A 22,906-nucleotide genomic window follows, 5' to 3' on the forward strand; every position below is an offset into this window, starting at 1 on the left:
TCTAAGTGAGCGGATAGATAGATAGATAGATAGATAGATAGATAGATAGATAGATAGATAGATAGATAGATAATCTAAGTGAGCGGATAGATAGATAGATAGCACCACGACGTTGTCACCGCTAGGGGGCGCCAAGGGATCGTGTCCCAAGTTATTGGCCACAGTTTCGGATTTCTGGAGAAGCAGGGCGATGGTACGGAAACGTGGTAAAGATTCCCGCTCCGGTCTCGGTGCAAAGGGACCCCCTGTAGTGCCCAGCCCAAGAGCGCAGAAGAGATCCTGGACGCGGTGTCGCTCCCTCCCTGCTTCCAGGTGGACACAGGTGAGGTGCAGGTGCGTTTAGTCGACTTGGCCAAGAAAAAAAAACGGTTCAGATGTTATTTCGGTAATGGCCCGTTATTGGGGGGGGGACTTCCCGAATTTACCTGCAAACTTATATTACAAACGAGGCGAGTGTCGATATTAGTCGCATACAAGTGCCGGAAATTAGAATGGAAACGAAATTTTAATCCCATTAAATTACAGTAATATTAATAACAATTATGAAAAAAAGAAAAATAAAAAAAACTTGTTAATATCAAATATCTCTGTTTAATCTTTTCCCGAGCCCTAGTGTGTATTTGTGTCGTAACAGGTACCAGGCTGATGTTATTTCAGTTTAATTTCTTTTGTTTCCTGTGTCATTCTTATTGCTTACACAACAAACAAACAAATAAAGAAACAAACAACTGTAAAGAAGCTGACGCGGCTCCTCGGGCAGGTCACACTTGGAGCTCTTTCCCGAACACACACACACACACACACACCTCGTGCGAGACACTGATTTAGCATTTCTTGCTGGAGGAAGCACTGCGGACGTCGAGGGTGCGACAGCAGGAGAAGGGATCCGAACCCAGCTCCTTCGGCTGGAAGGCTCTTTCCCTAACCACTACGCCTCCTGCTGTCCGTTCTCCTGCAACGCCCCTCCAGACTAGTGACCGTCAGCCAAACGAGCAATCCAAGATATACATAACATACAGTTTTATGTGAGCACTGCGTGGTGGACAGATTTACCATGCTTCAAACTGTAATTCTGTGTATAACGCAGCGAGGACCGCACTGCAAGGTGATGCTCCGTAGTGAAAGAAGGATGAAGGATGAGTTTGTTTTGACAGGTTCGCTGGAGTGCTGCCCGGCCCCGCTCCGGCATCCCCACGAGGACGCCTTCCCGCTGTCCCTGTCCTCCGTCTGTCAAGGACAGGGCAACGGCGGTGAAGCGGCAGATCGTGGTCCATTAGCCCAGGAGATTGTGCTTGATTGTAGGAGATGGCCGTGCTCGTGCCAGTAAATCACCGCGCACCACAGAACAGGAAAGGATGGTGGGATGGGTTCGACCTCACGCTGCGAGCTCCCCCGTGGCAGGACAGCTCCCGTTTTTGGTGCGCTGTTAATACTCTGCGATGATCTGGCATCCCAGCCAGGGTGTACCCCACCGCTTTGTGCCCAGTGACTCCGGGATAGACTCTGACCCTCCGTGACCCTGATCAGGATGAATGCAACGAAAGAAAAAAATTCTGCTGTCATGAACCAGCGGCACAGCGGTACAGCAAGTAACCCTGCTGCCTCACAGCACCTGTGTGATGCGAGAGGATGCGGGTTCGATCCCTGCTCAGCCTGTGTGGAGTTTGCATGTTCTCCCTGTGTCTGCGTGTGTTTCTTCTGGGTGCTCTGGTTTCCTCCCACAGTCCAAAGACATGCTGTTCAGGTTCACCCAGAGTGTGTCCCACTGATGCATGGATGATTGACCCAGTGTAAGTAGTGTATCTAGCAGCATAAGTCACCTTGGTGAATGAGGTGTGTGGGGTGTTGACACTACATAGAGTTCATTGGAAGTCACTCTGGAAAAACGGGTTTGCTAAATAAATAATGTAACTGAGCTGTCACAGCTCACGGTGTATGAACATGCTGTGAGACAGTGAGCTTTGTGTGTTCATGCCTGCCAAGCAGCTGCACATTTATACTGCAGTTGCTCCTTTCTTCTGTCTCCCTCATTGCCTTTTGCGAGAGCAGTACATCATTTTCACTGAAAAAGGCAGACGACGCACATCGCAATCTGATCTTTATGCAGTGACCGCACTGAACGCTTAGTCCGGCGTCAATGCGCAGCACACACTTTTAGGCTGTGCCTCGGTTGGCTGCGTGACCGTCTGAATTTCTCTCTCATTTGCATCCTTACTCTCACAGCTCGAGTGTTTGCAGTCCCCATAGGTGAAAGTTCCTCTGTCACAAGCATCACATCTGGCATTAATCCAGCTGTGCGGGGGGAGGCGAACGTTTGGTACTTGTGTGGGGGCTAAGGGGCTGTGCCCGTTCTGCTCTGGCCCTCAGGGTCCTGACGTCCCTGACATCAAAATAACCCTGATTGCTCGCAGCTGGTGGCCCTAACTCACCCCATGTGTCAGGGCCCTCCTCTGGTGTCAACCTTGTCAGTATCAAGGCTGTTCAGGACAACGGAAGGCCGGGAGGAGCGGTGAGGAAATGTGCGCGCGCGCGTGTGCGTGTGTGCGTGTGTGTGTGTTTTGGGTGGCATGGATGGTATGCAATGGAAAGAGGGGCCAGGCCTTTGTCTTGCCATAGTGCAGTTTCCAGTCTTAGTCCTTCCTATTTCTTGGGGGTAAATCCTGCATATAGTCAGAGTTACTCTCAGGTAGCTCCTAAACTGTGCCTGTAGAGGCTCTTGAGTATGTTCCTCCAAGGTCTGCATGTCTCTTAGTAAGGGGAGATAGTGACATTACTGGATCTGCTGGTTTGGAGAAAAAAGTTCACTTTATACCTAGTCATACGCAAATTTTTCACTGGAACTAGTCTTGCATATTTAAAAATTTGTATGCTTTTTAAGAGCTATAATTAAAAAAAAAAAAAAAAACAGTAAGCATGATCATCCAGGGGAGAATCTCCATCCCCAGTAGACGGTGATGAGAAAATGAATTCAGCAACCTTACGAACGTTAAATGTGGAACATTTCGTCTTTGACGTCACGAAAATGTGTGTGACGTATCTAAAAACGTAAATGCTCGGATGAACGTATCGCATTCGCTGACTTTTCTTACTTGAGTTTTTCTTGCAGCCCTCTGCACAGTTTGATCTTCTACATATAAGAATGCAAAAAAATTAACGAGGTTCCGTATCTAAATATGAAAACGGCTTTTTACAGGTAGGGACCCTGGCCTCGGGTGAGAGGCGCGCGTCCCGTTTTGAAGGAATGCCGGAGTGTTGCCGTGTTGCTGGGAGCCGCTCGCGTTTGAAGTTGGGCCTGATGCGGTGCAGAGTGACCGCTAATTGGTTCCAGGAAGCGTGTGAGCTCTGAAACTGGGGGTTGGGGGGGCAGGGGTTGCCGGGATTACCATACACATGTGTGGAGGGGCTCATTGGACTGGATGCTTCCTATGGAATGTTTTCAGTTGACTGTGATCCTTTAGCATGGTTTGGTCATGCTAACCTTCAAAGGGGACGACCAGAGACAGTAATGGTTTCCTGTACGACGTATGTTGTGCTCAACCTACGGTTAAAGAGAACGAAAATCATGACTAACGTGACCGAAGCCTCTTCTCTGGGATCCTGCGTAGAGATGGCGGTCAACGCCACTGATCTGAGCCCCATGGTTCTCACTGGGCCTCCTCATTGTCCTGTTGAGGGACACTCAGGTGCAGAGTTGGTGTCGTGTGAGAAATTCTACCGCACGCTCTCATTTTTTTTAAACCCTCCGTTATCAAGCATTCATAAATTCATCAGTGACCTTCCGGTCCATGACAGCTCCAATCTGTGCACTCTGGGGCCTGTAAAAGATTTCGCTGAATTTCCAGTTAGACTCCATGTGTGACAGCAGTGCACCGAAAGCAAGTTGAAAAAGTTGAACAGCGGCTGAACTGTTGATGGGGGGGACGGGGGCCCTAGTTCCCAAACTGGCGACATCGACGCAACGTGGCCTTACTGGTGTAATCGCGCTGTCGGCAGGACCTGGTGCTTTGCTCAGAGGGGGAACTTCAGGCAGGGTACGAGGAGAAACAGAGCCCAACAGGCTCATTACCATCTTTTATTATCTCATTACAGCGCTGCTTGCCTCGTTACCTTCCATTAAGTAAATAGGCAAGAATAATTAACTTTGGAGGGAACCGAGGGGGATGTATAACACAGTCGGGGAGGGACAGTTTCTAGGGCAGATATAGAATCACTGACAAAGCAAGCTGGATGTCCCTCCGAAAACAAGGGGATCGTCTCGAGCTTTGTTGCTTGGAGGCGAACTTGTCCGTTAAGAGTAACAAGAGTGAGCGAGCTTCATAATGGCTTCTCTGCCTCAGTTTAGGTTGGGGTTTCTGGATTTGAAGGTTTTGGGTTTGAATCTTGATAGTACCCTTGATAAAGTTTTTACCCTGAATTGCTTGAGTAAAAATGACCCAGTTGCATCTCTCACTCGCTCACGTTAACTGTTTGTCCTAGTCAGGGTAGTGGTGGTCTGGAGCCAATCCTGGAATCACTGGGTGCAATGGTTGGGGTTGAGGTTTGGTGGGTTATACCCTGGGTAGGATGCCAGTCCATTGCAGCTGTGGAAATGGACAAATCGATGTAAGCAGCATTAAATGGTGAGCTACTTTGGAGAAAACACTGGCGAAACGAACAAACGTGAACGTGTAAAATACCCCGGTGTTAAGGGAGTCCAAGGTCAACAGTTTTCCCAGTCACGGTTTTGTTGATCTACGAGCAAAAGGCTGTCAGCGATGTGCATCTTCTCCTCTCTCCACGAAACAACCAGGCTCGAGCGTTCTCGCTTTGCGGACAGTGGAGAAGATGCACATCGCTGGCGTGGAAGGAAAGCACCGCGGTTTCATCACAGCCACAGCAGGAGACCAGGCAGCAACGGGTATAATGTTTACGAAGGGCTACTAATTAAGAACAGTCAAATAAACGCTTCAGGAACTGAACACAGTTCTACCCGTGCTCGGTGTGCTTTAAACCTAAAACGCCCTCATCTGATTTATTCTTGCATATCTTTTGCATGTTAAATAGCCCACAGCTATGAAAGGTGTTAATTATTAGATATAGAGAGAGAGGGTAGGCTAGTGGTTAACCCCAGAGCGTGGTACTCGACCCGAATTGCTCCGCTCACATTTCCAGCTGTACAAAATGGATAAAACAGAAAGTAGCCGTAGATAAAAGTGTCGGCTAAGCAATAAGGTAATAAATTACAATAATAATTTGAATCCTGGTAGGTAGCGGGTTATTAGGTTAAACTGGGAAGAAATGATGGCGCGATGAGTAATTGTACATGTCTTGCGTGGTATGGATGAGAAAAGCAACGCCGCACCATAGTAGCCTGCCATTTGTCCTGCGGCCATGCAGGGAGCAGATTGTGCAGGCCCACATGACTGTGCCAGATGGTTTTCGCTGATGGACAGATCCATCAGACCTCATGCGGGGGGCTGGACAGGACCGCGAACCAAGGCAACGACGCAGGAAGGCCCCCGAGGGGTGGGGGTGCTGGGGAACAAAGATGTTTATTTTTAAGAGTCAGGGCCAGGAAGGGACAGAACCGTCGGGGGTAATTTTAAGTCGGTTCACTGGGAGGTGGAGAGCTCCTGCAGCACAATGTGCCCCAACTAAAGAAGCAATGTGCTCACGGTGCTGACTGACACCATGGCTGTAGTACGTGGTGCAGGAGACCTGTCTGTAGCATTTTTTCCCCATCTTAAACCCGATGCAGAAATTCCCCATTCAAAATATATCTCCTAACCTAAAACCACAAACAAGATGAGTGACGTCAGCTTGTCGTCTGTTCAAGGTTAAATGACGTGTAACGTAAGGCGCGAAAAAAGACCTGGTTGCCCTTTTTCAGCAGATAAGCTTCCTGCTCACCGGAGCGGAGTGGTTCCGACATATACGACGCTTGACGGTGACAATTAGTTAATTGAATGAATAATTTAGTGCAATTAAATTGAGCGATTAATTAATCTGGCAGTAAGTTAACAGTGATTAATTTAGCGCTCAAGCGCAGAACCACGTCCGGAGGCTCGCCTGTGAATAGTACGTGTAATTCGTGTCGAGCCGTTCGTTCTTAGAGAAGTTTCGCAAGTTTTCTTTGGAATTAATGTACATTTTTTTTTTAATGGTGGAGCACAGCCCGAAGACTGTCGAGGGCTACCTGTTTGCATCGTGGCAGCAGCTTTGTCTCAGCGGTGTTTCAATTAGTTAAATGACCCCAGATGATGTCATTGTCCCTGTCATAGTGGTGCACTTCAGTAATTAAGGGTCGGCAGGGGAAATGGACTTGGAAAAAAGCACCCAAGGCCGTCTTCGTGTTCCAGCGCTCCGAATGCACATTTATAGCCTCGTCGCTAAAAACGCGATGTCCGTGGAGGTTTCAAACACAGCCGAGCCCAGTGTTAACATAATCTCTTTAATACTGCGTAATACTTTTCTCTTAAAATACAGTCTTTCTGAGGTAGACCATTACTGTTCAAGAACATTATTATCATTATTTTTAAAACAGACATCAAAAAACATGAAATAAATACTTTCATGTACAATACGTTGCAAAAACGAGGTAGAAATGGTTACGGAGAATGTTCGAGATACGAGAACAAAGTTGCTGTAAAACTTAGATGAAAACAGTCGTTCGTGAGCATTTTTGTTGGACAAACCTTTCAGTCAGCACCTTTCGTGTGCCGAGCCTGAACTATATTTTTCTAGAAAAAAAGGAAAAAACTCAGCAGAGGATGTTTACCTTCTTTTTTTAACAATTGCTTCTTATTATGTTTATATTCCTATTGACATGTATGCTGTACATCTTCAAGTACTCTCTTTTCTGTAACTGCGTCACCAGTGGTTTGTCAAAAGGCTTCAGCGCCATCGTTAAGTGGACGTGGCCGGTTTCCTTTTCCCAGGAGGCGACCAGTACGCGCAGCGGAGGTCACTCCGATTGACCTGGGTATATGGCCGGGCTCAAGCTGCCAGCTGGACTTTAGGGAGGGTGAACGTTAGTATCGGGTTAAGCTGATCAGCTATGGTGCTGAAGTTCCAGAACATTCTGCGTGCAAGGCTGTGCATTCAGAAGAAAGGAAAGAGCCGGATTTCTAGCACTGTGACGCGTGGACTGTGGGGGCAGAGCTAGACATGCTGGGGTGGGGTGGGGTGGGGGGTATTTTGATTATTGCATAGTATTGTACTGTAGCCCCAATGGAGGAAAAAGTAACATTTACAGGAACAGGAAAGTCATTGGAACTATGATCATAGAATAGAGGGGAAAAAATGGACCATCACACTAGTGCCTGCAGTAGTTTCTAGATTGTCTGCTGATGTTGACAGTGACATGCTAAAATAGTACCTAATTCTCATCTTCACGTTACTTTAATTACTTTTACTAGCTATATTTTGCATAAAAATTCTTTTAAATCTCTTGCTTTTCCATGATGATTACGGCAGTAATAACGATAATAGAGAAGGCAAGAGAATTAAAGTGGGAATAAGCCTTGTAATAATAACTAGGCATTTAATTATGTGTTTTGACATTGAATTTTGCTCATATTTATGTCTGAAACAACTTGGCACATGAAAGGATGAACTGTTTTGGATAAAGCTGTTCTTAAATAATTGTATAGAAGGACATATACGCCTCCAATAACGATCCAGTTTAAGGACCGTAAACTCGTCGCGTATGAGAGTTGTGCTCTAAAGAAGGCACGCAATACAGATGCAAGTGATTACAGAAATGAAAAAGAAATGTACACTGAAAACGGCCCTGAAAACTTTTTAGTTTGTCCAACAAAAATAAAAGTATTCTTCCGGGTAACGCCTGATGAAGACGATCATCAGCGAAACGTACGATGGAAATGCAGATGGATTTCAACAACGGAATATTCATATGTACTCAAAAATGGATTTATGGCGTCAAACATTCCTTGAAAAATACCTGAATTACATTCAACGTTAGCCTTGGTAGCAACTTCAAGTTTTCCTCCTGAGGTGAGAGCGCAGCTGCTGTGTGGATACAGGTCGGTTATATACCCCACCTCCTGCGCCCTCTCCCCGCTCTGTACAGCTCACCTAAGACCCTAGGGTTACATACATTCTTTTTTCAAACATCTGAGGTAAAGAAATTCTTCCTGAGTATTTAAAGCAAGGCTACTAAAATCAGCAAGAAAACAAAAAAATAGAGAAAACATATTTCTAAAGGCCTCAGCCGTCTGTTTCAGGGCTGTCCAAGGCTTCTTCAGGTAAACAGTGTGCTGGTTGGTGGAATGTATTCTATAAGCTGTCAAACTTTTGATCATTTTAGTATTTACCGCTTTCTATACAACTTAATGCACGGTACGAATTTGCTCTTGATGGCAAGTGAAGGTTGACCAGCTGTGTTTATCCGAACGAGACAAAATGGCATGATCCGGCGTAGCCTTGGGCCCTCCCGCAGTTGCGAATAAGGTGTGTTTTGTTTGTGTTTTGCGACATGTGCCATATCCAAAGGCCGGTGCTTGCGAACCTCCGTTGGATAATAGTGCTTTGAATAACTGCTTTGTAAGCAAATGGTAAGAGCTTGTCTTGTGACGTACGTACAGTTTCTGCTCCGCTTTGGGTTTGCGGGGCCCGAGCGTCGGCTAAGTGTCGTCTTGTTGAAATGCTGTGCTCTCAAGTGCTGCTTAGGACAGCAAGCGTCGGTCGTGGTTCTGGGTGGAAGACAGCTGTTGCTGTTAACTTTTGGTCAGAAACACTGGGATGCTCCTAGTCCATATAGAGCCCTTCCTTTTTCCGATCAGCAACCGAAAGAAAAATAAGAGTAGTAAAAATGCACTACGATGTCACGGACGCGGACTGGCAATAAATAGGATCCTGAGAAAAAAACAGCGGGGGGGGGGGGGGGGGGGGGGACGACTTTCCAACGATTCTGAGTGGACATCGTCTATGACATGTTCACCGTTTGCCATAATTGTTAAAACTTTTGATTAAGCCCTACGTCAAAGTCTCGTCAGCTTGTGAGATGCCCCCTTTAAGTCAGTCAGACTTCCATGTTACATTACTCAAATTACCATCACTCTACCAGCCCAAAAAAGGTCCATCACTCTGGCTCTTTGGAAAAAATAAAGTTATATGTACACGTACGAGACAGCCGCTGCATGTTGTGGCATAATCTCCAGTCAAATTCTACTCCCTCTCCTAGGGCTTAATGGTGCTCCAGTTGTAACCTCTGCTTAATCTCCAGAAAAACCCGCAACACATCATTCCCTGTACAAGAAGACCAAAGGAAGTTTCAATCCAATCCTTTTTCTTGCTCTAGTCTCAGTTGTTGTTCATCCTACTCCACTCCAGACAAGTGTCCAGCTCTTTGGGTGTGGCATGGGGCCGTACCTTGCAGAAGGCCTTCTCAAAGTCCTTGAAGGTGGGCGTTGCCAAGGGCACACCAAGGCCGTGAAGGGAGCTGGGAGGTGGAACTGAGAAGCTGGAGCTGGCTTGCTGGCAGAGCTGCAGAAGCTCGTGGACGGAGAAACCCTCAGTGCGCTGCAGCAGGAGCGCCAGCTCGCCTTCACTCAGGCAGCAGCCCTGGGGTGCTAGTGCCTGCAGCAGCACTTGCTTGCGCGTCCCCGCATCGGGTAGAGGTACGTAGTAGCGCTTGGAGAAGCTACGCTGCATGGCCTCCTCCAGCAGGTCGGGCCTGCTTGTAGTGCCTACCACAAGGGCTGGACCACTTGACCCGTGCTGCACCCCCTCCAGGTGGGACAGGAGCTGCTGCTGTAGAATCTGGTCCCCCAGGGCCTCTACCTGGCTGAGCAGCACTACGCAGGGCTGATGTGTTGTTGCCACCAGGAAGAGCGTACGCAGGAGGTCTTCCCCTTCAGCCTTCCACTTGGAGGCCAACGTTGCACAGCTCAGCCTGAAGAATGTGGCGCCCAGCTGAATGGATAGGCCGCGAGCCAAGGTGGTCTTGCCCCCTCCCGGAGGGCCAAAGAGTAAGACCGTCCTGGGTGGGGGGCTAGCTGGGCCAGGCCGCAAGGCGGGCCACAGCAGGTCTTCTTCGAGTGCTGCCTTCACGTGGGTGTGACCAAGCAGCTCCCCCCAGGCTGGAGTGGGACTGTGGTCCTGCAGCTCCTCGTTCACCAACTTCAAGAGCCGCGTGTCGGCTGCCTTCAGAGGTGCACCTGAAAGTTGGTGTGGCAGGAAGCCATGTCCCCCTCCACCGTTTTCACCGGTCAGGCCAGTCGGAGGGCTGTACTCCTCTGCCCCTCCGTAAGGAGATGAAATCATTGGTTTCAGTCCAATGTACTTGCCCACCTCTTCTCCTCCCAGGCCCGGCTGGGAAGGGGGCTTACCGGGCTTGAATGCCTCGGGGTCAGTGCTGGCAGTGCTGAGGCCATTACCACGGAACTTATCTTTGTCACCCACACCGTAAGGCGAGCCGTCTTCAGGCCTTGCGTGCTCATATCCGTACTTTCTGTAGCGCAAGCCGTCTCCCTCTTCATCTTCCGTTGTCATTTCAAAGGCTTTTCTTTTCATTGAGCTCCCAGGCTCTGAGCCCACCAGATTATGATTCTGGTAGCCGTAACTGCCTCCCACTACAGTAGGCCGCTGAGGCAGGGGTGTGGGAGCAGCCAGGCCTGAAGCGAGGTAGGGTGTGGAAGGGTGAGTGTAGCCAGGGGCCAGGCCAGCATGATGAGAATAGTTATAAACCGAACTGGGAGAATTATAGCTTGGTACCAGGGTAGGTGTGGGCTGCAGTGCGTGGAGAGGGCCTGGGGGCAAAACCGAAGCAGGCTGGGGACAGTACCCCGAGGATACATATGTGCCATTATAGGTGGTAGGGTAGTCATGGGATGGAGGACCGCTACAAGAACTTCCGCCGCTATACCCAGTGTCAGAAAGGCGACCATCCTCCACAGGACCTCCAGCCCCACCTGGGAGCGTTGCTGATGAGGTCACCGATTTGGTCCCAGCGATGCCTTCGTGAGTGGAGTGCGTGACCAGCGGGAAGGCACCCTCCGTACTGTGTGCCAGGGACCAGGGTTCCAGCTCACCCTTCTGCCCACTCAAGCTCCCAAAGGCTGCTGGATCGGGGTAGACCCCTACAGGAGGACGATCATAGGGTGAGTCCAGGGGACTGGAGTACTTCTCCGCGTAACGCTTTAGTAGGTTGGATGCGGTGAGTGCGGAGATGTCGTCGTTGGCCCAGGCGTAGCTGTAGCCACGGCCCCGGCTGGGGTAGAGCTCAGGCTTGTGGGCTGGCGAGGAGGTCGTGGAGGATACGTCAAGGTGCTGCTCAGGCCACTGGCTGAGGGGCTGGGCATGCTCCGGAGTCCAGTGCATCTTCAACAGGCCTAGATGAGGGAGGCAGAAACTCAGTACTCATGACACAAGGTCCTGCTTTCTGCTGCTCATCAGCAAACACACCAGCTATTCTCTGATAACTAGCTCCTTATTGCAAGGTAACACCATTTATGATATTTTTGGTTTGTGTTAATTGAAAATATAACATATCTGTGTTCTTAAAACAGGCCTTTCATCTCTGAACCATGTCAAGTACAACAGATGGGGTGATGTCTTATGGCTGTACTTTTAAGGACGGAGGGGGATCAAGTGACCCAAATAGCGGGGACTTCTCCTGTGTTGGTGGTACAACTCTGCCAAACCTGCCTTAGCATCTGCATCTCTCCCAGAGGGACTATTGTTGTTGTCTGTTTTGTGCTTCAACGCATTCTTCAAAGCCTCGGGGACCTGCTGGGGTGGGGTAGAGAGAGTTACAGCAGAGGAGGGGAAAGGAGTGGGGATAGTTTTGGATTGGGTAGTAAGAGGCAGAGAATAGTGCACTATTCATTGGAAAACTCCTGTGGAACACCGGGAGGCTGGATTGCGTTCTTGGCTGCATGTATCTATCACTATTGCCCTCTGATTAACTATACTACTGTTGTGCTCAGAGAAGTGAATAAATGAACAGATGAAAATGTCCTGTCCTTTTCCTTAAAATGTTAATTTTTCACAGAGGTAATTAAAGCCATTTTAAGTGCAAGCATTATCTTAAACAACTGCAATAGACAGCTGATGTGATTTTTTTTTTTGTAATATTGTCTGGCGACATGGTGGTGCAGGGGGTATTCCTGTTGGTACCGCTGTAGGTTTGAATCCCACTCAGTCTGTGTGGAGTTTGTGTGTTGCTGCTGTGTCTGTGTGGGTTTCCTCTTGCTGCTTCAATGTCTTCCCGCAGTACAAATATGTGTTTCAGGTGAACTGATGACTCTGAATTGCCCAGAATGTGTGTGGCTACCCTATGATGGCTTGACATCCATACCAGGGTGTACCCTACAAAACCATGCTTCCTGTGCCTCCAGGAAAGGCCCCGGGCTGCTGCAACCCCAACTTGAAAAACTGTCTATGAGGTGTGAATTCAGTTTTAAGCATTACATTATGCAGCATCTATATATAAAACAAGATAAAAATACTTCCATTTACCCTATACAGCTTGAGCAACAGTTTTGCTTTTTTTTACTATTTAACCGATCTGCGTTTGCATTTCTTTTTCAACACACAGTATCATATAGGCCACTGTAGAAGGAGCTGTGGAATGAACAGTTTCATTAGTATATCCCAACCACTTTTGACTAGAGGTACTAACAGAAATTCCAGGCATAGCAGGGCATTACTGAAGTGTCACGATTCCGCCCTGGGAGACAGTTACTTCGGGAGGAAGGAAAGATGAAAGCCTGTCTTTGGCAAGCACCCCCCCCCCCCCCCCCCCCTTTACTCATGTCTTTCTGGAAGAGCTGATGTGTACTGATTGACAGCCTTTCTGTCCCTGGTCTTCCACCATTCTGCTCTTGCTCCTACAGCATCTGTTTTGTGTATGTTTACACATTGTTCTCGTATTACATGGGTTCTTCTTGTTCCCTTTCTGAGCACAGGGCAATACTGTTCTTGCCACGTAAATTAATCTCCTTTAGACCTCTGTGTTCTCGTTTTCTCGTAGGACTGCCGAGAAGTGAACGCGAAAAGGGAACGTCCATTCACCACAACTGAGGATTTTGATTCCTTGTTTTAGGGCCAGACCTGCAGAAGGTTACGTGAAATAGGAAGGATGACGTGGGAGAGATTTAGCTGAGAATAACAGCTGATCCACCCAATTTTGTGGCACATCCAAGTATGACACTACTATTTCAAGGAACCAGCTGACCTGGGGGAGCTGGTTTGGGAGGGACTAGCTTGTATGGAATCAACGACTCCCTTCCCATGACTCAAGTCTACAATCCATTCGGTAATAATACTTATTGGTTGACCATGGGTGCTAAGGACAGCCCCTAGTGTAGTGGCTAGAGCTGTTACCTTTGCATCCTAAAGTCACAGGTTTGAGCCTCACCTGCAGCTGTAGTACCCTTGAGCAAGGTATTTCTCCTAAATTGCTCCAGTAAAAATTACCTAGCTGTATAAATGGGTAAATAATTGTAAGTTGCTTTTGAGAGAAGCGTCAGCTAAATGAATAAATACAAATAAGTGTTCAGTAGCCAAAAGATGTGGATGTTTAAGGGGCAATGTGCAGCCAGTTTACCAAATAAGACACTCTATGAAAACTGCACTTGAAAGTGAGAGAGACAGATGGGTATGGAGAAATTTTAAGTTTGAGTTTTGTATTGTTAAAAAGTGAAAATTTCAGTTTGTTTTGTCTGTTTTATTTTTATGTTGTTTCATTCAGTCACCTATTTTAGTTAGAGGTGTGTTTAGGTTGTGGAGGGGAGCTACTGGAAGTCCCTTCTTTTTTTCTCTATTCCTGATCACGGCCTGGACCAGACGCAACCTGGCACATCACAAAGATCACAGGAGAATGATACCAAGGCCGAAAAAGACCAGTGAATGTTTTAACAGTTGTTGACAGGAGCAAAGAATGCAAAGTGGATGATGTGTTTGGTAAACAGCAGATATAACAGTAAACAGCTGTTCCGTGGTTGTCTCACCACTGGAGGGAATAAGAAAGCCACACGCTCGCGTTTCCACTGCACAAAGAGGACTGTTAGTTTCTGTGTCGGGTGCAGGGGAAGACCGTAGTGTGAGCGTGGTCATGGGTCTGACCTATGTCTAGCCAGTTGGAAGAAAGCTCTTATTGACCCTCACGCTACTTCTGTAAGCATTGTGTAAGCTTCCAGCAGCCAATTTTGAGAATCCCTAATTGTGAAAATCTTCTTAATCTATTTATGACCAGACCACTGATTTCCTTTGTAGAGGCCGGAGGTGGTAAATGGACTAACATCTGTGTCTGTGTCCATCATCAAAACTTGAGTGTGAGGTCCCTACTCAAACCTAACAAATCAAGCTTGGGTATGGCATGTTGGGAGAGCCCCAAATATGAGGGACCTTAGAAGCAGGCTCATAGTTTTGGTTTCTTTTGGCTATGACATAGCTGGGAGACTTCTTGAGAGCACTTATATCTGTTGCTGCACACATTTTTGTTGCTGCCAGCACAGCCCCTGAAATCTGAGAGCTGCAGGAAACCTAGTGGAGAGAGTCAGAGTTTCACTGCTCCCTGGGGCCGGACGAGCCCCATCCCCCGCTCTCCTGGTCCTGTTTTCCTCCTTGGATGACCGGACACTACACCGAAGCCACACAGCACACGGGAAAGGCAAGCTGCAACGTTTAAAGCAGCCATGTTGCCATAATGTCCTGCTCTACTAAAGATCTCACCGAATCAATCCAATCAGAAGATGGCCCTTAAAACAGCATCCCCTCCTTGCTTCACCCCATAAAACCTCCAACGAAAACTCCACCCCCAACCTCTACCCTTAATGGGAGTCTTAAAAGCACCCCCCCATCCAGTGGCAGTATGCCCTCCCCAGTTCTGGCTTGTAAAACTGCTCACTTTGATAGAGGTATCCCATCTCATTGGGGCACATATCAGTGTAGCATCCAGTGCTGCCCACACAAGCAGTGACTGCACCTGCACCTGCAGTGTCTTTTCAAAGCTGGTGGCGCTTCTGAGGACGGCCAAGCCGCACGCTTCCTCCAAAGTAGCAGGGATCTGTGAAAACTCTCCCAGTTTGGCACTTTTTCACCAGAATACCATTAGTTCCTTCTTTCAGTCTCACTGTGTGGTTTTTACATGAATATTGTAGGCAGTTCCACTGAAAACCCAGGTTACACATAGAGTACTCCTTGTTCTATTACACACGTAGCTCTGAGTCAAATCAAGTGATGAAAAATCAATGTTAATGTTACATTGTTCACTGTACCAGTGTCTCTTCGCAAGCAGCACTGTCACTACTGTGCTATATATTGAGAAACTTGCAAGGTAGGATCTTACTGAAGCTTGAGCCTATAGTCCCACACAGATCCCACATTTTCACTCTGCTGAGAACCAGTCACACCAACACTCCTAGTCATTGTTTAGCTGGACTGTTTACCATGTGTTTAAGGCTCTCTTTCTGAACCTTTCTGTCTCCCAAACCCCTCTTCTGTGTAGTGTTGGCCAAGTAATTTACTTATGACCTGCATGGGGAAAGGTGGTAATTTACTTAAGGGTTTGTTAGGTAACTAATGATGTGTTGAAAGGGAACTGTGGATGGAGAGATGCAGATACCAGTGTGGCTGACTGTATAGCACTCTTACCCATGTTTACTTTAACTACTGTAATTTTAAAAAGTCTGTTAAATCCAGGTGTATGTGTGCACATACAGAAAGAGCAAGAGGGTAAAAACTGTTCCTGCTATTTCCCATATATGAGTGGCATGTAGGAGAACATCCATGTCCACCTCCAGGGTTATTGGCTCAACTATTAAATGATGAGTCAGGTCCGGTTGTAGTATTTAAATGGACCTTGTAAGAGCAAGAGTTTGTTACACGGTTGAGCTTAGGCTGGTGTGGATGTTTCCCATTGTGGCTGTTTCATTGTTTTTGCGTGTGTTTTACACTCTTTGTTGTATATTTTTAATAAACACACTACAAAATAAAAAACACCCAATCTCTTTGCTCTACTGCCTCATCCCTGGTTACTCCTCAAACCATGCCTGGTGTATCATAATAGCATGTGATACACAGCTTTATGTGAGTTCATTCAATGCCTGAACATCTTAAATGGCAAATCTTGCCTTGCTGTCAACTTTGTTTGATTTGGAAAACACAGGTTTGCCCATACTGGGCGTGTCTACATTTCAACAAGTCATGCTGGCTGGAATCGATGTTCTGATCTTACGCTGTGTTTCTTATGACTGTGGAAAAATACTATGGCCTTCTATGTTCTTACCTTCCCAGCTCCCCAGTAACTGTAAATTATAGAATATATTTACTCTCTAAATCTGTATTGTTGTCATACAGATTTCCACCTTAAAGTTCTTTATTTTCCACTTATTAATTCATAATTATTATTCCTGAATCCTACAGATGTATATTCTTCTTCTTTAATTTGGTTTCTGACAGGCCAGTTACGTTCCTCTGTAGAATCCATAGCCTGAAAGTAACAGAAGAAAGTGGGTATGTGTGGAGAGTCAAGGGTTTACAGGGCTTGCATTCTTTATGCGTATATAATCTGATGCTTTGCTTAGAATTCAGCTTGGGGTTTATTTATGAGGCCTTTATTCCCAGGAGTGTAGAAAGCGGTGGGCTTTGGATGCTCCTGTCCTGCCAGCACTGAGGTCGATTGATTTGACTTGAAGCAGCAGAAGTATGGAGGGTGTTGAAGGGGAGCTGGCTTCGTTTCTGCTCTAATTAATCAATGCCTTGCTGAGCTGATAAAGTGGCCTGCATTCAAATTATTGGCTGTTTTGTATTCATTTAAAAACACTGGGCCATCAGTATGCACCACTGAGACACTGACACCAGCAAGTATGGCTGAGCACATGTCTGGATTCCACCTTCTAACTTTCTGAAGCACCTTATGGATTTTCCTAAGACTCATAAGTTGCACTAGTTCAAAATTGAGAATGGTAATCATTTTAAGAATCCTTTACTTAAGACATAATACACAGTACAGTACATTGTAATGTATCCAGTGACTACCTACAGCCACAAAGTAATTTAGTCTTAAAATGGTTAAAATGGTTCTTCCATTGCTATGACTACTACATTGAGTAAAATATGAGTTCCAATATTAGTACCACAGTGTTGCTCATGTGCAGCAGGTAGCATAATGCTTAGGGCTGGTGCCTTGTAATCTAAAGGTTCCTCATTCAAATCCTGCTGCAGGAACCTTGACCAAGGTACATAACCACGCTCCGATAAGAAAACCCTCTATGAGTAAATTCTTGTAAGCTGCTTTCTGCTGTTCAGATCTAACATTCTAAGTCAGCTTGGATAAAGGTATCTGCTAATTAAAGAAGCTGGTTTATTTTGTAGTCAGTTGTGACTATTTGTAATTAGTTTTGGACATATCGCTTACCTCTCCGTCCTGGATCACTGATCTTTACCCAGTAGAAAGAGGAAGGCACATTTCCTACCCTGGTAAACAAACTGTGGTGGGATGCAGCTTGTTCACTGCTGAAGATGAACTGGACTCATGGCAGGTTCACTATGTAAGAGTATTAGCTAAGTGGTTCTGCTGGTCTTGTGGGCCATCTGCCTTACGGTGTAAATGCTGCAGCCAGCCCTGCCTCTCCGGGAAAGAACCTCATCAAAAACAGGTAATAAGCAGAGAGGCCCTCTCAAACCTCCCAAGGCAAGTGTGAGGTCATTGTTCGGGACCCTCCGAGCAGCCATTAGTTGCTTATAATGCCTGCATCTGACAACAGAGGGAATAATTTATAAACCATGTGTAATTGGTCAATGCTGGAAAAATTATTATAAATCTATGCATTAGTCACAGGGATGCCATCAATCACAGGAAATGCAATCCCTCTAACCCCCCCTCCCCATCTCTCCTTCACAGCCCTTGGAAAGATGTAATAACAGAAGAGCCAGGACCCTCTTATGGGGTCTCACACCTGCTGCCCACAGCGTCCCCCCAACTCTGGAGAAAATGGTGTGGTCCCTGGAGAAGTGGAGCCATAACTATGAGTGCCACTGCTGGCCCCCTTTAACTCCTTCTGCTCCAGTTTTCCATTTGAGTTGCTGTGCCAGAATACTTCTGGCCTATTGGACACTGCCTCACAACAGTGATTGATTGATCGATCGATTGATTGGCTGCTACCCTACAGCCCCCTGAAATTTCATACCAAGTGTGGTATTTCTGAGTAACAGTATGATGTATTTAAAAGAAGAGTTACATCTAGGTCCACAGTTCAGCGTTCCATCCAGTCGATCATTTTACCATATTGTGAATGGGTGTGGTGCAGCTCAGTTAAGTGTTAAAACACATTCATATTAGGATGTTTAGAATGACCAAAGCTGGCGTTCCTTCAGGGTAATGCATAGTGCAAAAGTGTTACAATACATCTCCCATTGCATCATTTTGCAAGCAATAAAATACTTGCAAAACTTCTTTCACGTCAGTATATTGCCAAAGGTTTCATTTTATTCTAGATCTTTTTCCCCATCCCCCTTCCTTGATTATTCAAGTCCACCAATGGCTACTTCTCTCCCAACCCCCTTCTCTCTAAAAAAACAGGATCTCCATTTTCTGTGGCTGGAGGCTGGGTTTAGGTCATTACGTCCACTAATATATCAAAGGACAGCTGTCCTAAGGCCTAGTGATGACCAGTTGTCCCCCCCCTTCCCCCCATCTGTCTCCATCACCCCATCTCTCTTCTCCCTTTTTTCGTCCTGCCCTCTCTGAATACCCATTTCCCTCCATGTCTCTCTGTCTTCGCTGCAGTCGGTCTACTCCAGTGCACTCCCCTTTCCAGCATCTTCTCTATCTCTTCAGGGGCTTCACTGTCGTAATTGTGTTTTTATCTTCGGTTTGCACACACGGCCCTCGGTGGGGGGAAGGGCTCCTTAACGGAGTAAAATGGCACTTACATTTACCTTACATTCATTTTCATTTGACGTCTACGGCAGAAGATAGAACAAATGAGGGACAGATGTGATTTGGAAGGTGTTCCATTTTTGTTGTCTGGTGATTTAGTAATGTCTCTCCAGATTATCGAAACCTTGCATTTCCGTACTGCTCAGCCTATGTGGCCAAGACCCCCTGTGAAGGTTTGCCTTCCAAATGAGCCTCCAGATTACTTAATTGGGAACTTAATGAGCTCCTTTTAACGAGAAAGTGCTACAAAGAACAGCGCGATGGCTGGAGGGCGAGACTCAGCGGAGCGTGTCCTTCAAGCCTCCAGAACCAAAAGCAGACCGCTCCATCTTTGCAGCAGCCCCCTAATTAAACGCCATTCATGGGCCTTGCTAACGACCTTCCCTTTCCTTCACAGGGACACTTCAGCTGGAATAGTGTTTACTCAAGGGTCTACTGGCCTTCCAGAGCAACCCTCACATCACCTCAACGTTACCGCTGCTTTGGACAGCCGTTTCGGTACTGAACGTATTCTCTCGACTCCCAGAGGTGAACTTCCTTCACGTGGCAACAGCCTTAATGAGTGAAGATTGACCGCTGGATCCAGGTGTTTATTGGGTGGTGGAATTAATGTAAATGCTGTAAATGGGACCTGCGGGAGCCTGGCTTTCCCAAGAACTGTGAAATCGTTGTGCTGGTGCCCCTACGGGAAACCGTTTTGGAAGTGCAAATCATAAAGTCTACAATTCTTCGTCCTCCAGGAGTATCATCGTCTGCTTGAATGTCTTGGGTTTCCTTTGTTTTGCCTCTGCGGAGGTGCAGCTGGGTGTCGTTGGCTGGAGCAGAGTTGAGGGTGTGGATATGTGTGCGAGCGTACTGAAGGGAAGCACTTGTGTGTCGGAGTCAGGATTTTAGAATACGCAAGCCGTTGCACAAAGAAAATTCCAGCACTTAAGTGCGAATCTTCACATATAGATAATGCACAAACATTCCCCCTTCACTTTGTGAACAGTACGAGTATGAACTTTTTTCCCCAAAAAATGAAAATTTGGAATCTCCCAAATATCTGGTAGCCTAGAGGTAAACAGGAATATATAACACTCCTATGTGTAGCAGGCAGGGCGTCCTCACATCTCAGTGCTGTCAAACAGACGCATCAATTTCCGGGTCTAAGAAGCTTCCAGAAGCACAGTGCAATCCTTCAGCACCGGAATACTTGTCAAGCTATCATTTTATGGCTTTGAGAATAAAAACGCCAGCATTCGTTCAGGGAATGAATGAGTTTTTGAAAAGCTAGTATTCATTCAGCATTCATTCGTTCATTTTTTCTACTTGTGGAGTGATTTTTTTTCTGTGCAGGAACATTACATTTACATTTATTTAACAGACACTTCCCTCCAAAGCGACGTATATCTCAGGGAAAATACAATGTGTGTATTACATTAGCAGAAAGAGAGACATAGTTGCAGACGTGTGATTCTTAAGTGCAGTTAGTTTGTTTCTTTCCACTTTATGCACCGATGTTCATCACACGAGTAGCTGCATAAAACTGAGAATAGATGATTCCTGATCACCTTCCTACAATTTATTATTTCAAGATACACAAACATTTATGTGCAATACAGGACTAGCGGCTGGGTAAAGGCTTATTCGAATCTGATCATAAAGTTACGGTGCATGAACATTTACACATTACGTGAACTTAAGAGATGATGGGCGAAGCGAATCCGGAAGAGCTGAATTTTCAGACCCTTTTTAATTGTGGACGGAGATTCAGCAGTTCTGAGTGAAAGGGGGAGGTTGTTCCATCACAACGGAGCCAGAACCGAGAACCTCAGTGCTTTACCTATGGTGCGCAGGACCACCAAGTGGGCAGATGTGGAAGAGCGTAGCGGTCTGGTTGAGGTGTAATGGATGATAAAGTCTTGTAAATAGCTGGGAGCAGTTCTGTTGATGCATTTGAAGGCAATAACCAGGGTCTTAAATTTGATCCAGGCAGTTATAGGAAGCCAGTGCAGAGAAACGAGTAGAGGAGATACATGCGAATATCCTCCTTATTCCTGGTGGTGGGTATTTTATGCTGCACTACTGAAACTTATAGAAATAACAGTGAACACACAAAGGTAGTAGAGCCAGACCACACTAACAGAGCCATGGCATGTGTCTTTAGAGATGAGTTTTTTATTTTTCCTAACTGTAGGGATATTAAAGCCAGTCTGACAATGATAGATGGTGCACTGCTACATTTACACCCACATTATGCAACACAACTACTGTCCCCTTCAGAGGAATGCTGAGTGTGAAGTCACGCCCTCATTCCATACCCACTGGTGTTACTAGTCTTTGGTTACCATATTCTACTTGTGTACACCGATCGCATTAAGCATCTCAGGCTAACACACGCAGTACCTGATGCCCTAAATTTCATCTAGCACCCATGCATCGTAATAATAATAATTGCACAAGTCTGTATGTTCTGACTATGAGGGTAGTTTGAAAGACAGGGTTTGTATTCCACAACAAGCTCATCTTGTGCTGTGAATTTGAAGGTAATTAAAGAAGCCACCGAGATTTAAATGTATCGTACATGTCACCCTTGAAATATATTTAGACTAATTATTTTGTAACTGCAAAATAGCCGTGACTGATTTTTCTCGACTGTTATGCGAACAAAGCCCTTTTGAGTGGTGAGATGAGCCGAGGAGAGAACGGAGGGACATGAGTTCCTGGATGGGACGCTGAATAAAGGAGCCTCATGCTGGGTTGCCAAACAATGCAGTTTTGAAGAGGCACTCAGCAGAGCGATGGACTTAAAACGAGAACTGGCAGGAGGGCTCGAAATGGGACACGTAAGTTATTAGGTCAGAGGAACGAAGGAAGGAGTGGGACATAGGAGGGTTGGGGCTAGGGTAGCCATAAACTATAAGGAGGTACACGGCTGGGCAAGGGCCGTCTTAAGCACATGCACTCAGCTGCTAAAGCCATTAATGATGCTCCCCTACCTGCCCTTTCTCTTCTTCCCTCGATTTCTGTTTGTTTGACAAAATTTTGGTTCTGGGGACTGGAAACCAGAACCCCTCTCCTAAGTCTCAAACCTCCCCTATATAGCTATTTCCAAAAGTCCTTTAACCAGCAGAACTCTACAAAAGACTGCTGGGTTATCTTCCTTAACTCCAGAAAGTGCAAAAGTATTCTGGTTGCCTGTTTGACATTTTATGAGGAATTTGCTCCCTGGATCATATGTTCAGTAAATAAGCATCATGTGAGCCTCATGAGTGAATCGATGGAATCCGGACAGATTATGGGCTCACATTAAACTCGCATGAAACAGATTTCTATTTCAGAAGCAGCTCAGTCCAACGGAGCTTTCTTCCAGAGAAAACTGGTCTGCTGATGAGGCACAGGATTATGACACACAGCGAAAGAAGAAAGGGCACAGTGTTACTTACTATAGGGGACAATGGGACTCAGCATTCTGTGGACCTGCTCTGTGTTAAGACGGCAGTTGCTCAGCAGGGAATCGCAGGTTAGGGAGCTTCATTGCTGGCCCTCAGTCACTGCGGGACTCCACGGCACACTGCCCTGCAAGTGAAGCCGAGAGGCACGCCTTAAGGACCACGGGGCGCAACGTGAACATGCACACGCGGAAATATGCGATGACGCCTGCGGATATGCAGGGACACCACGCTGCGGATGCTCAGGCTGCCCCTATTTCCACAGTTGCCACTGCAAACAGATTTACCCCACACAAATTCAATATATGTATAATAGACAGAAAAACAGGCACGCAAAACCCACAACCTTTGTTGTAAAACGTAAATGCATCGGGTGACACATTGTCCCTCCGTGACTTATTTCAGTCAAATGCACGTGCATTGAACTGAAATATCCATATCCAGTCCATATCAGCCACACACAACATCTTGCGGGTACAAACATGCACATATTACACATCATAAACACTTTAAACTGTTATGGAACATACATGGAGGTAAGCATTTCAGTCTACAAAATTATTACATGAATCCATTCCATTAG

The 22,906-nt window shown here is 46.4% G+C and overlaps 1 protein-coding gene across 1 annotated transcript; it reads right to left on the reverse strand.

Annotated features, from left to right (window-relative positions):
• Positions 1–9,148: 9,148 nt before the first annotated feature.
• On the reverse strand, positions 9,149–22,427 carry fignl2 (fidgetin like 2). The gene is made up of 2 exons (XM_018760370.2): positions 22,318–22,427; positions 9,149–11,333 (listed from the first exon to the last, which is right to left on the reverse strand). Exons 1-2 carry the CDS (start codon positions 22,340–22,342, stop codon positions 9,304–9,306), a joined length of 2,055 nt encoding a protein of 684 aa, XP_018615886.2. The 5' UTR covers positions 22,343–22,427; the 3' UTR covers positions 9,149–9,303.
• Between the last annotated feature and the right edge of the window lie 479 nt (positions 22,428–22,906).

This window comes from Scleropages formosus, chromosome 19 (assembly GCF_900964775.1).
Source record: "Scleropages formosus chromosome 19, fSclFor1.1, whole genome shotgun sequence".
NCBI classification, from domain to species: Eukaryota; Metazoa; Chordata; class Actinopteri; order Osteoglossiformes; family Osteoglossidae; genus Scleropages; species Scleropages formosus.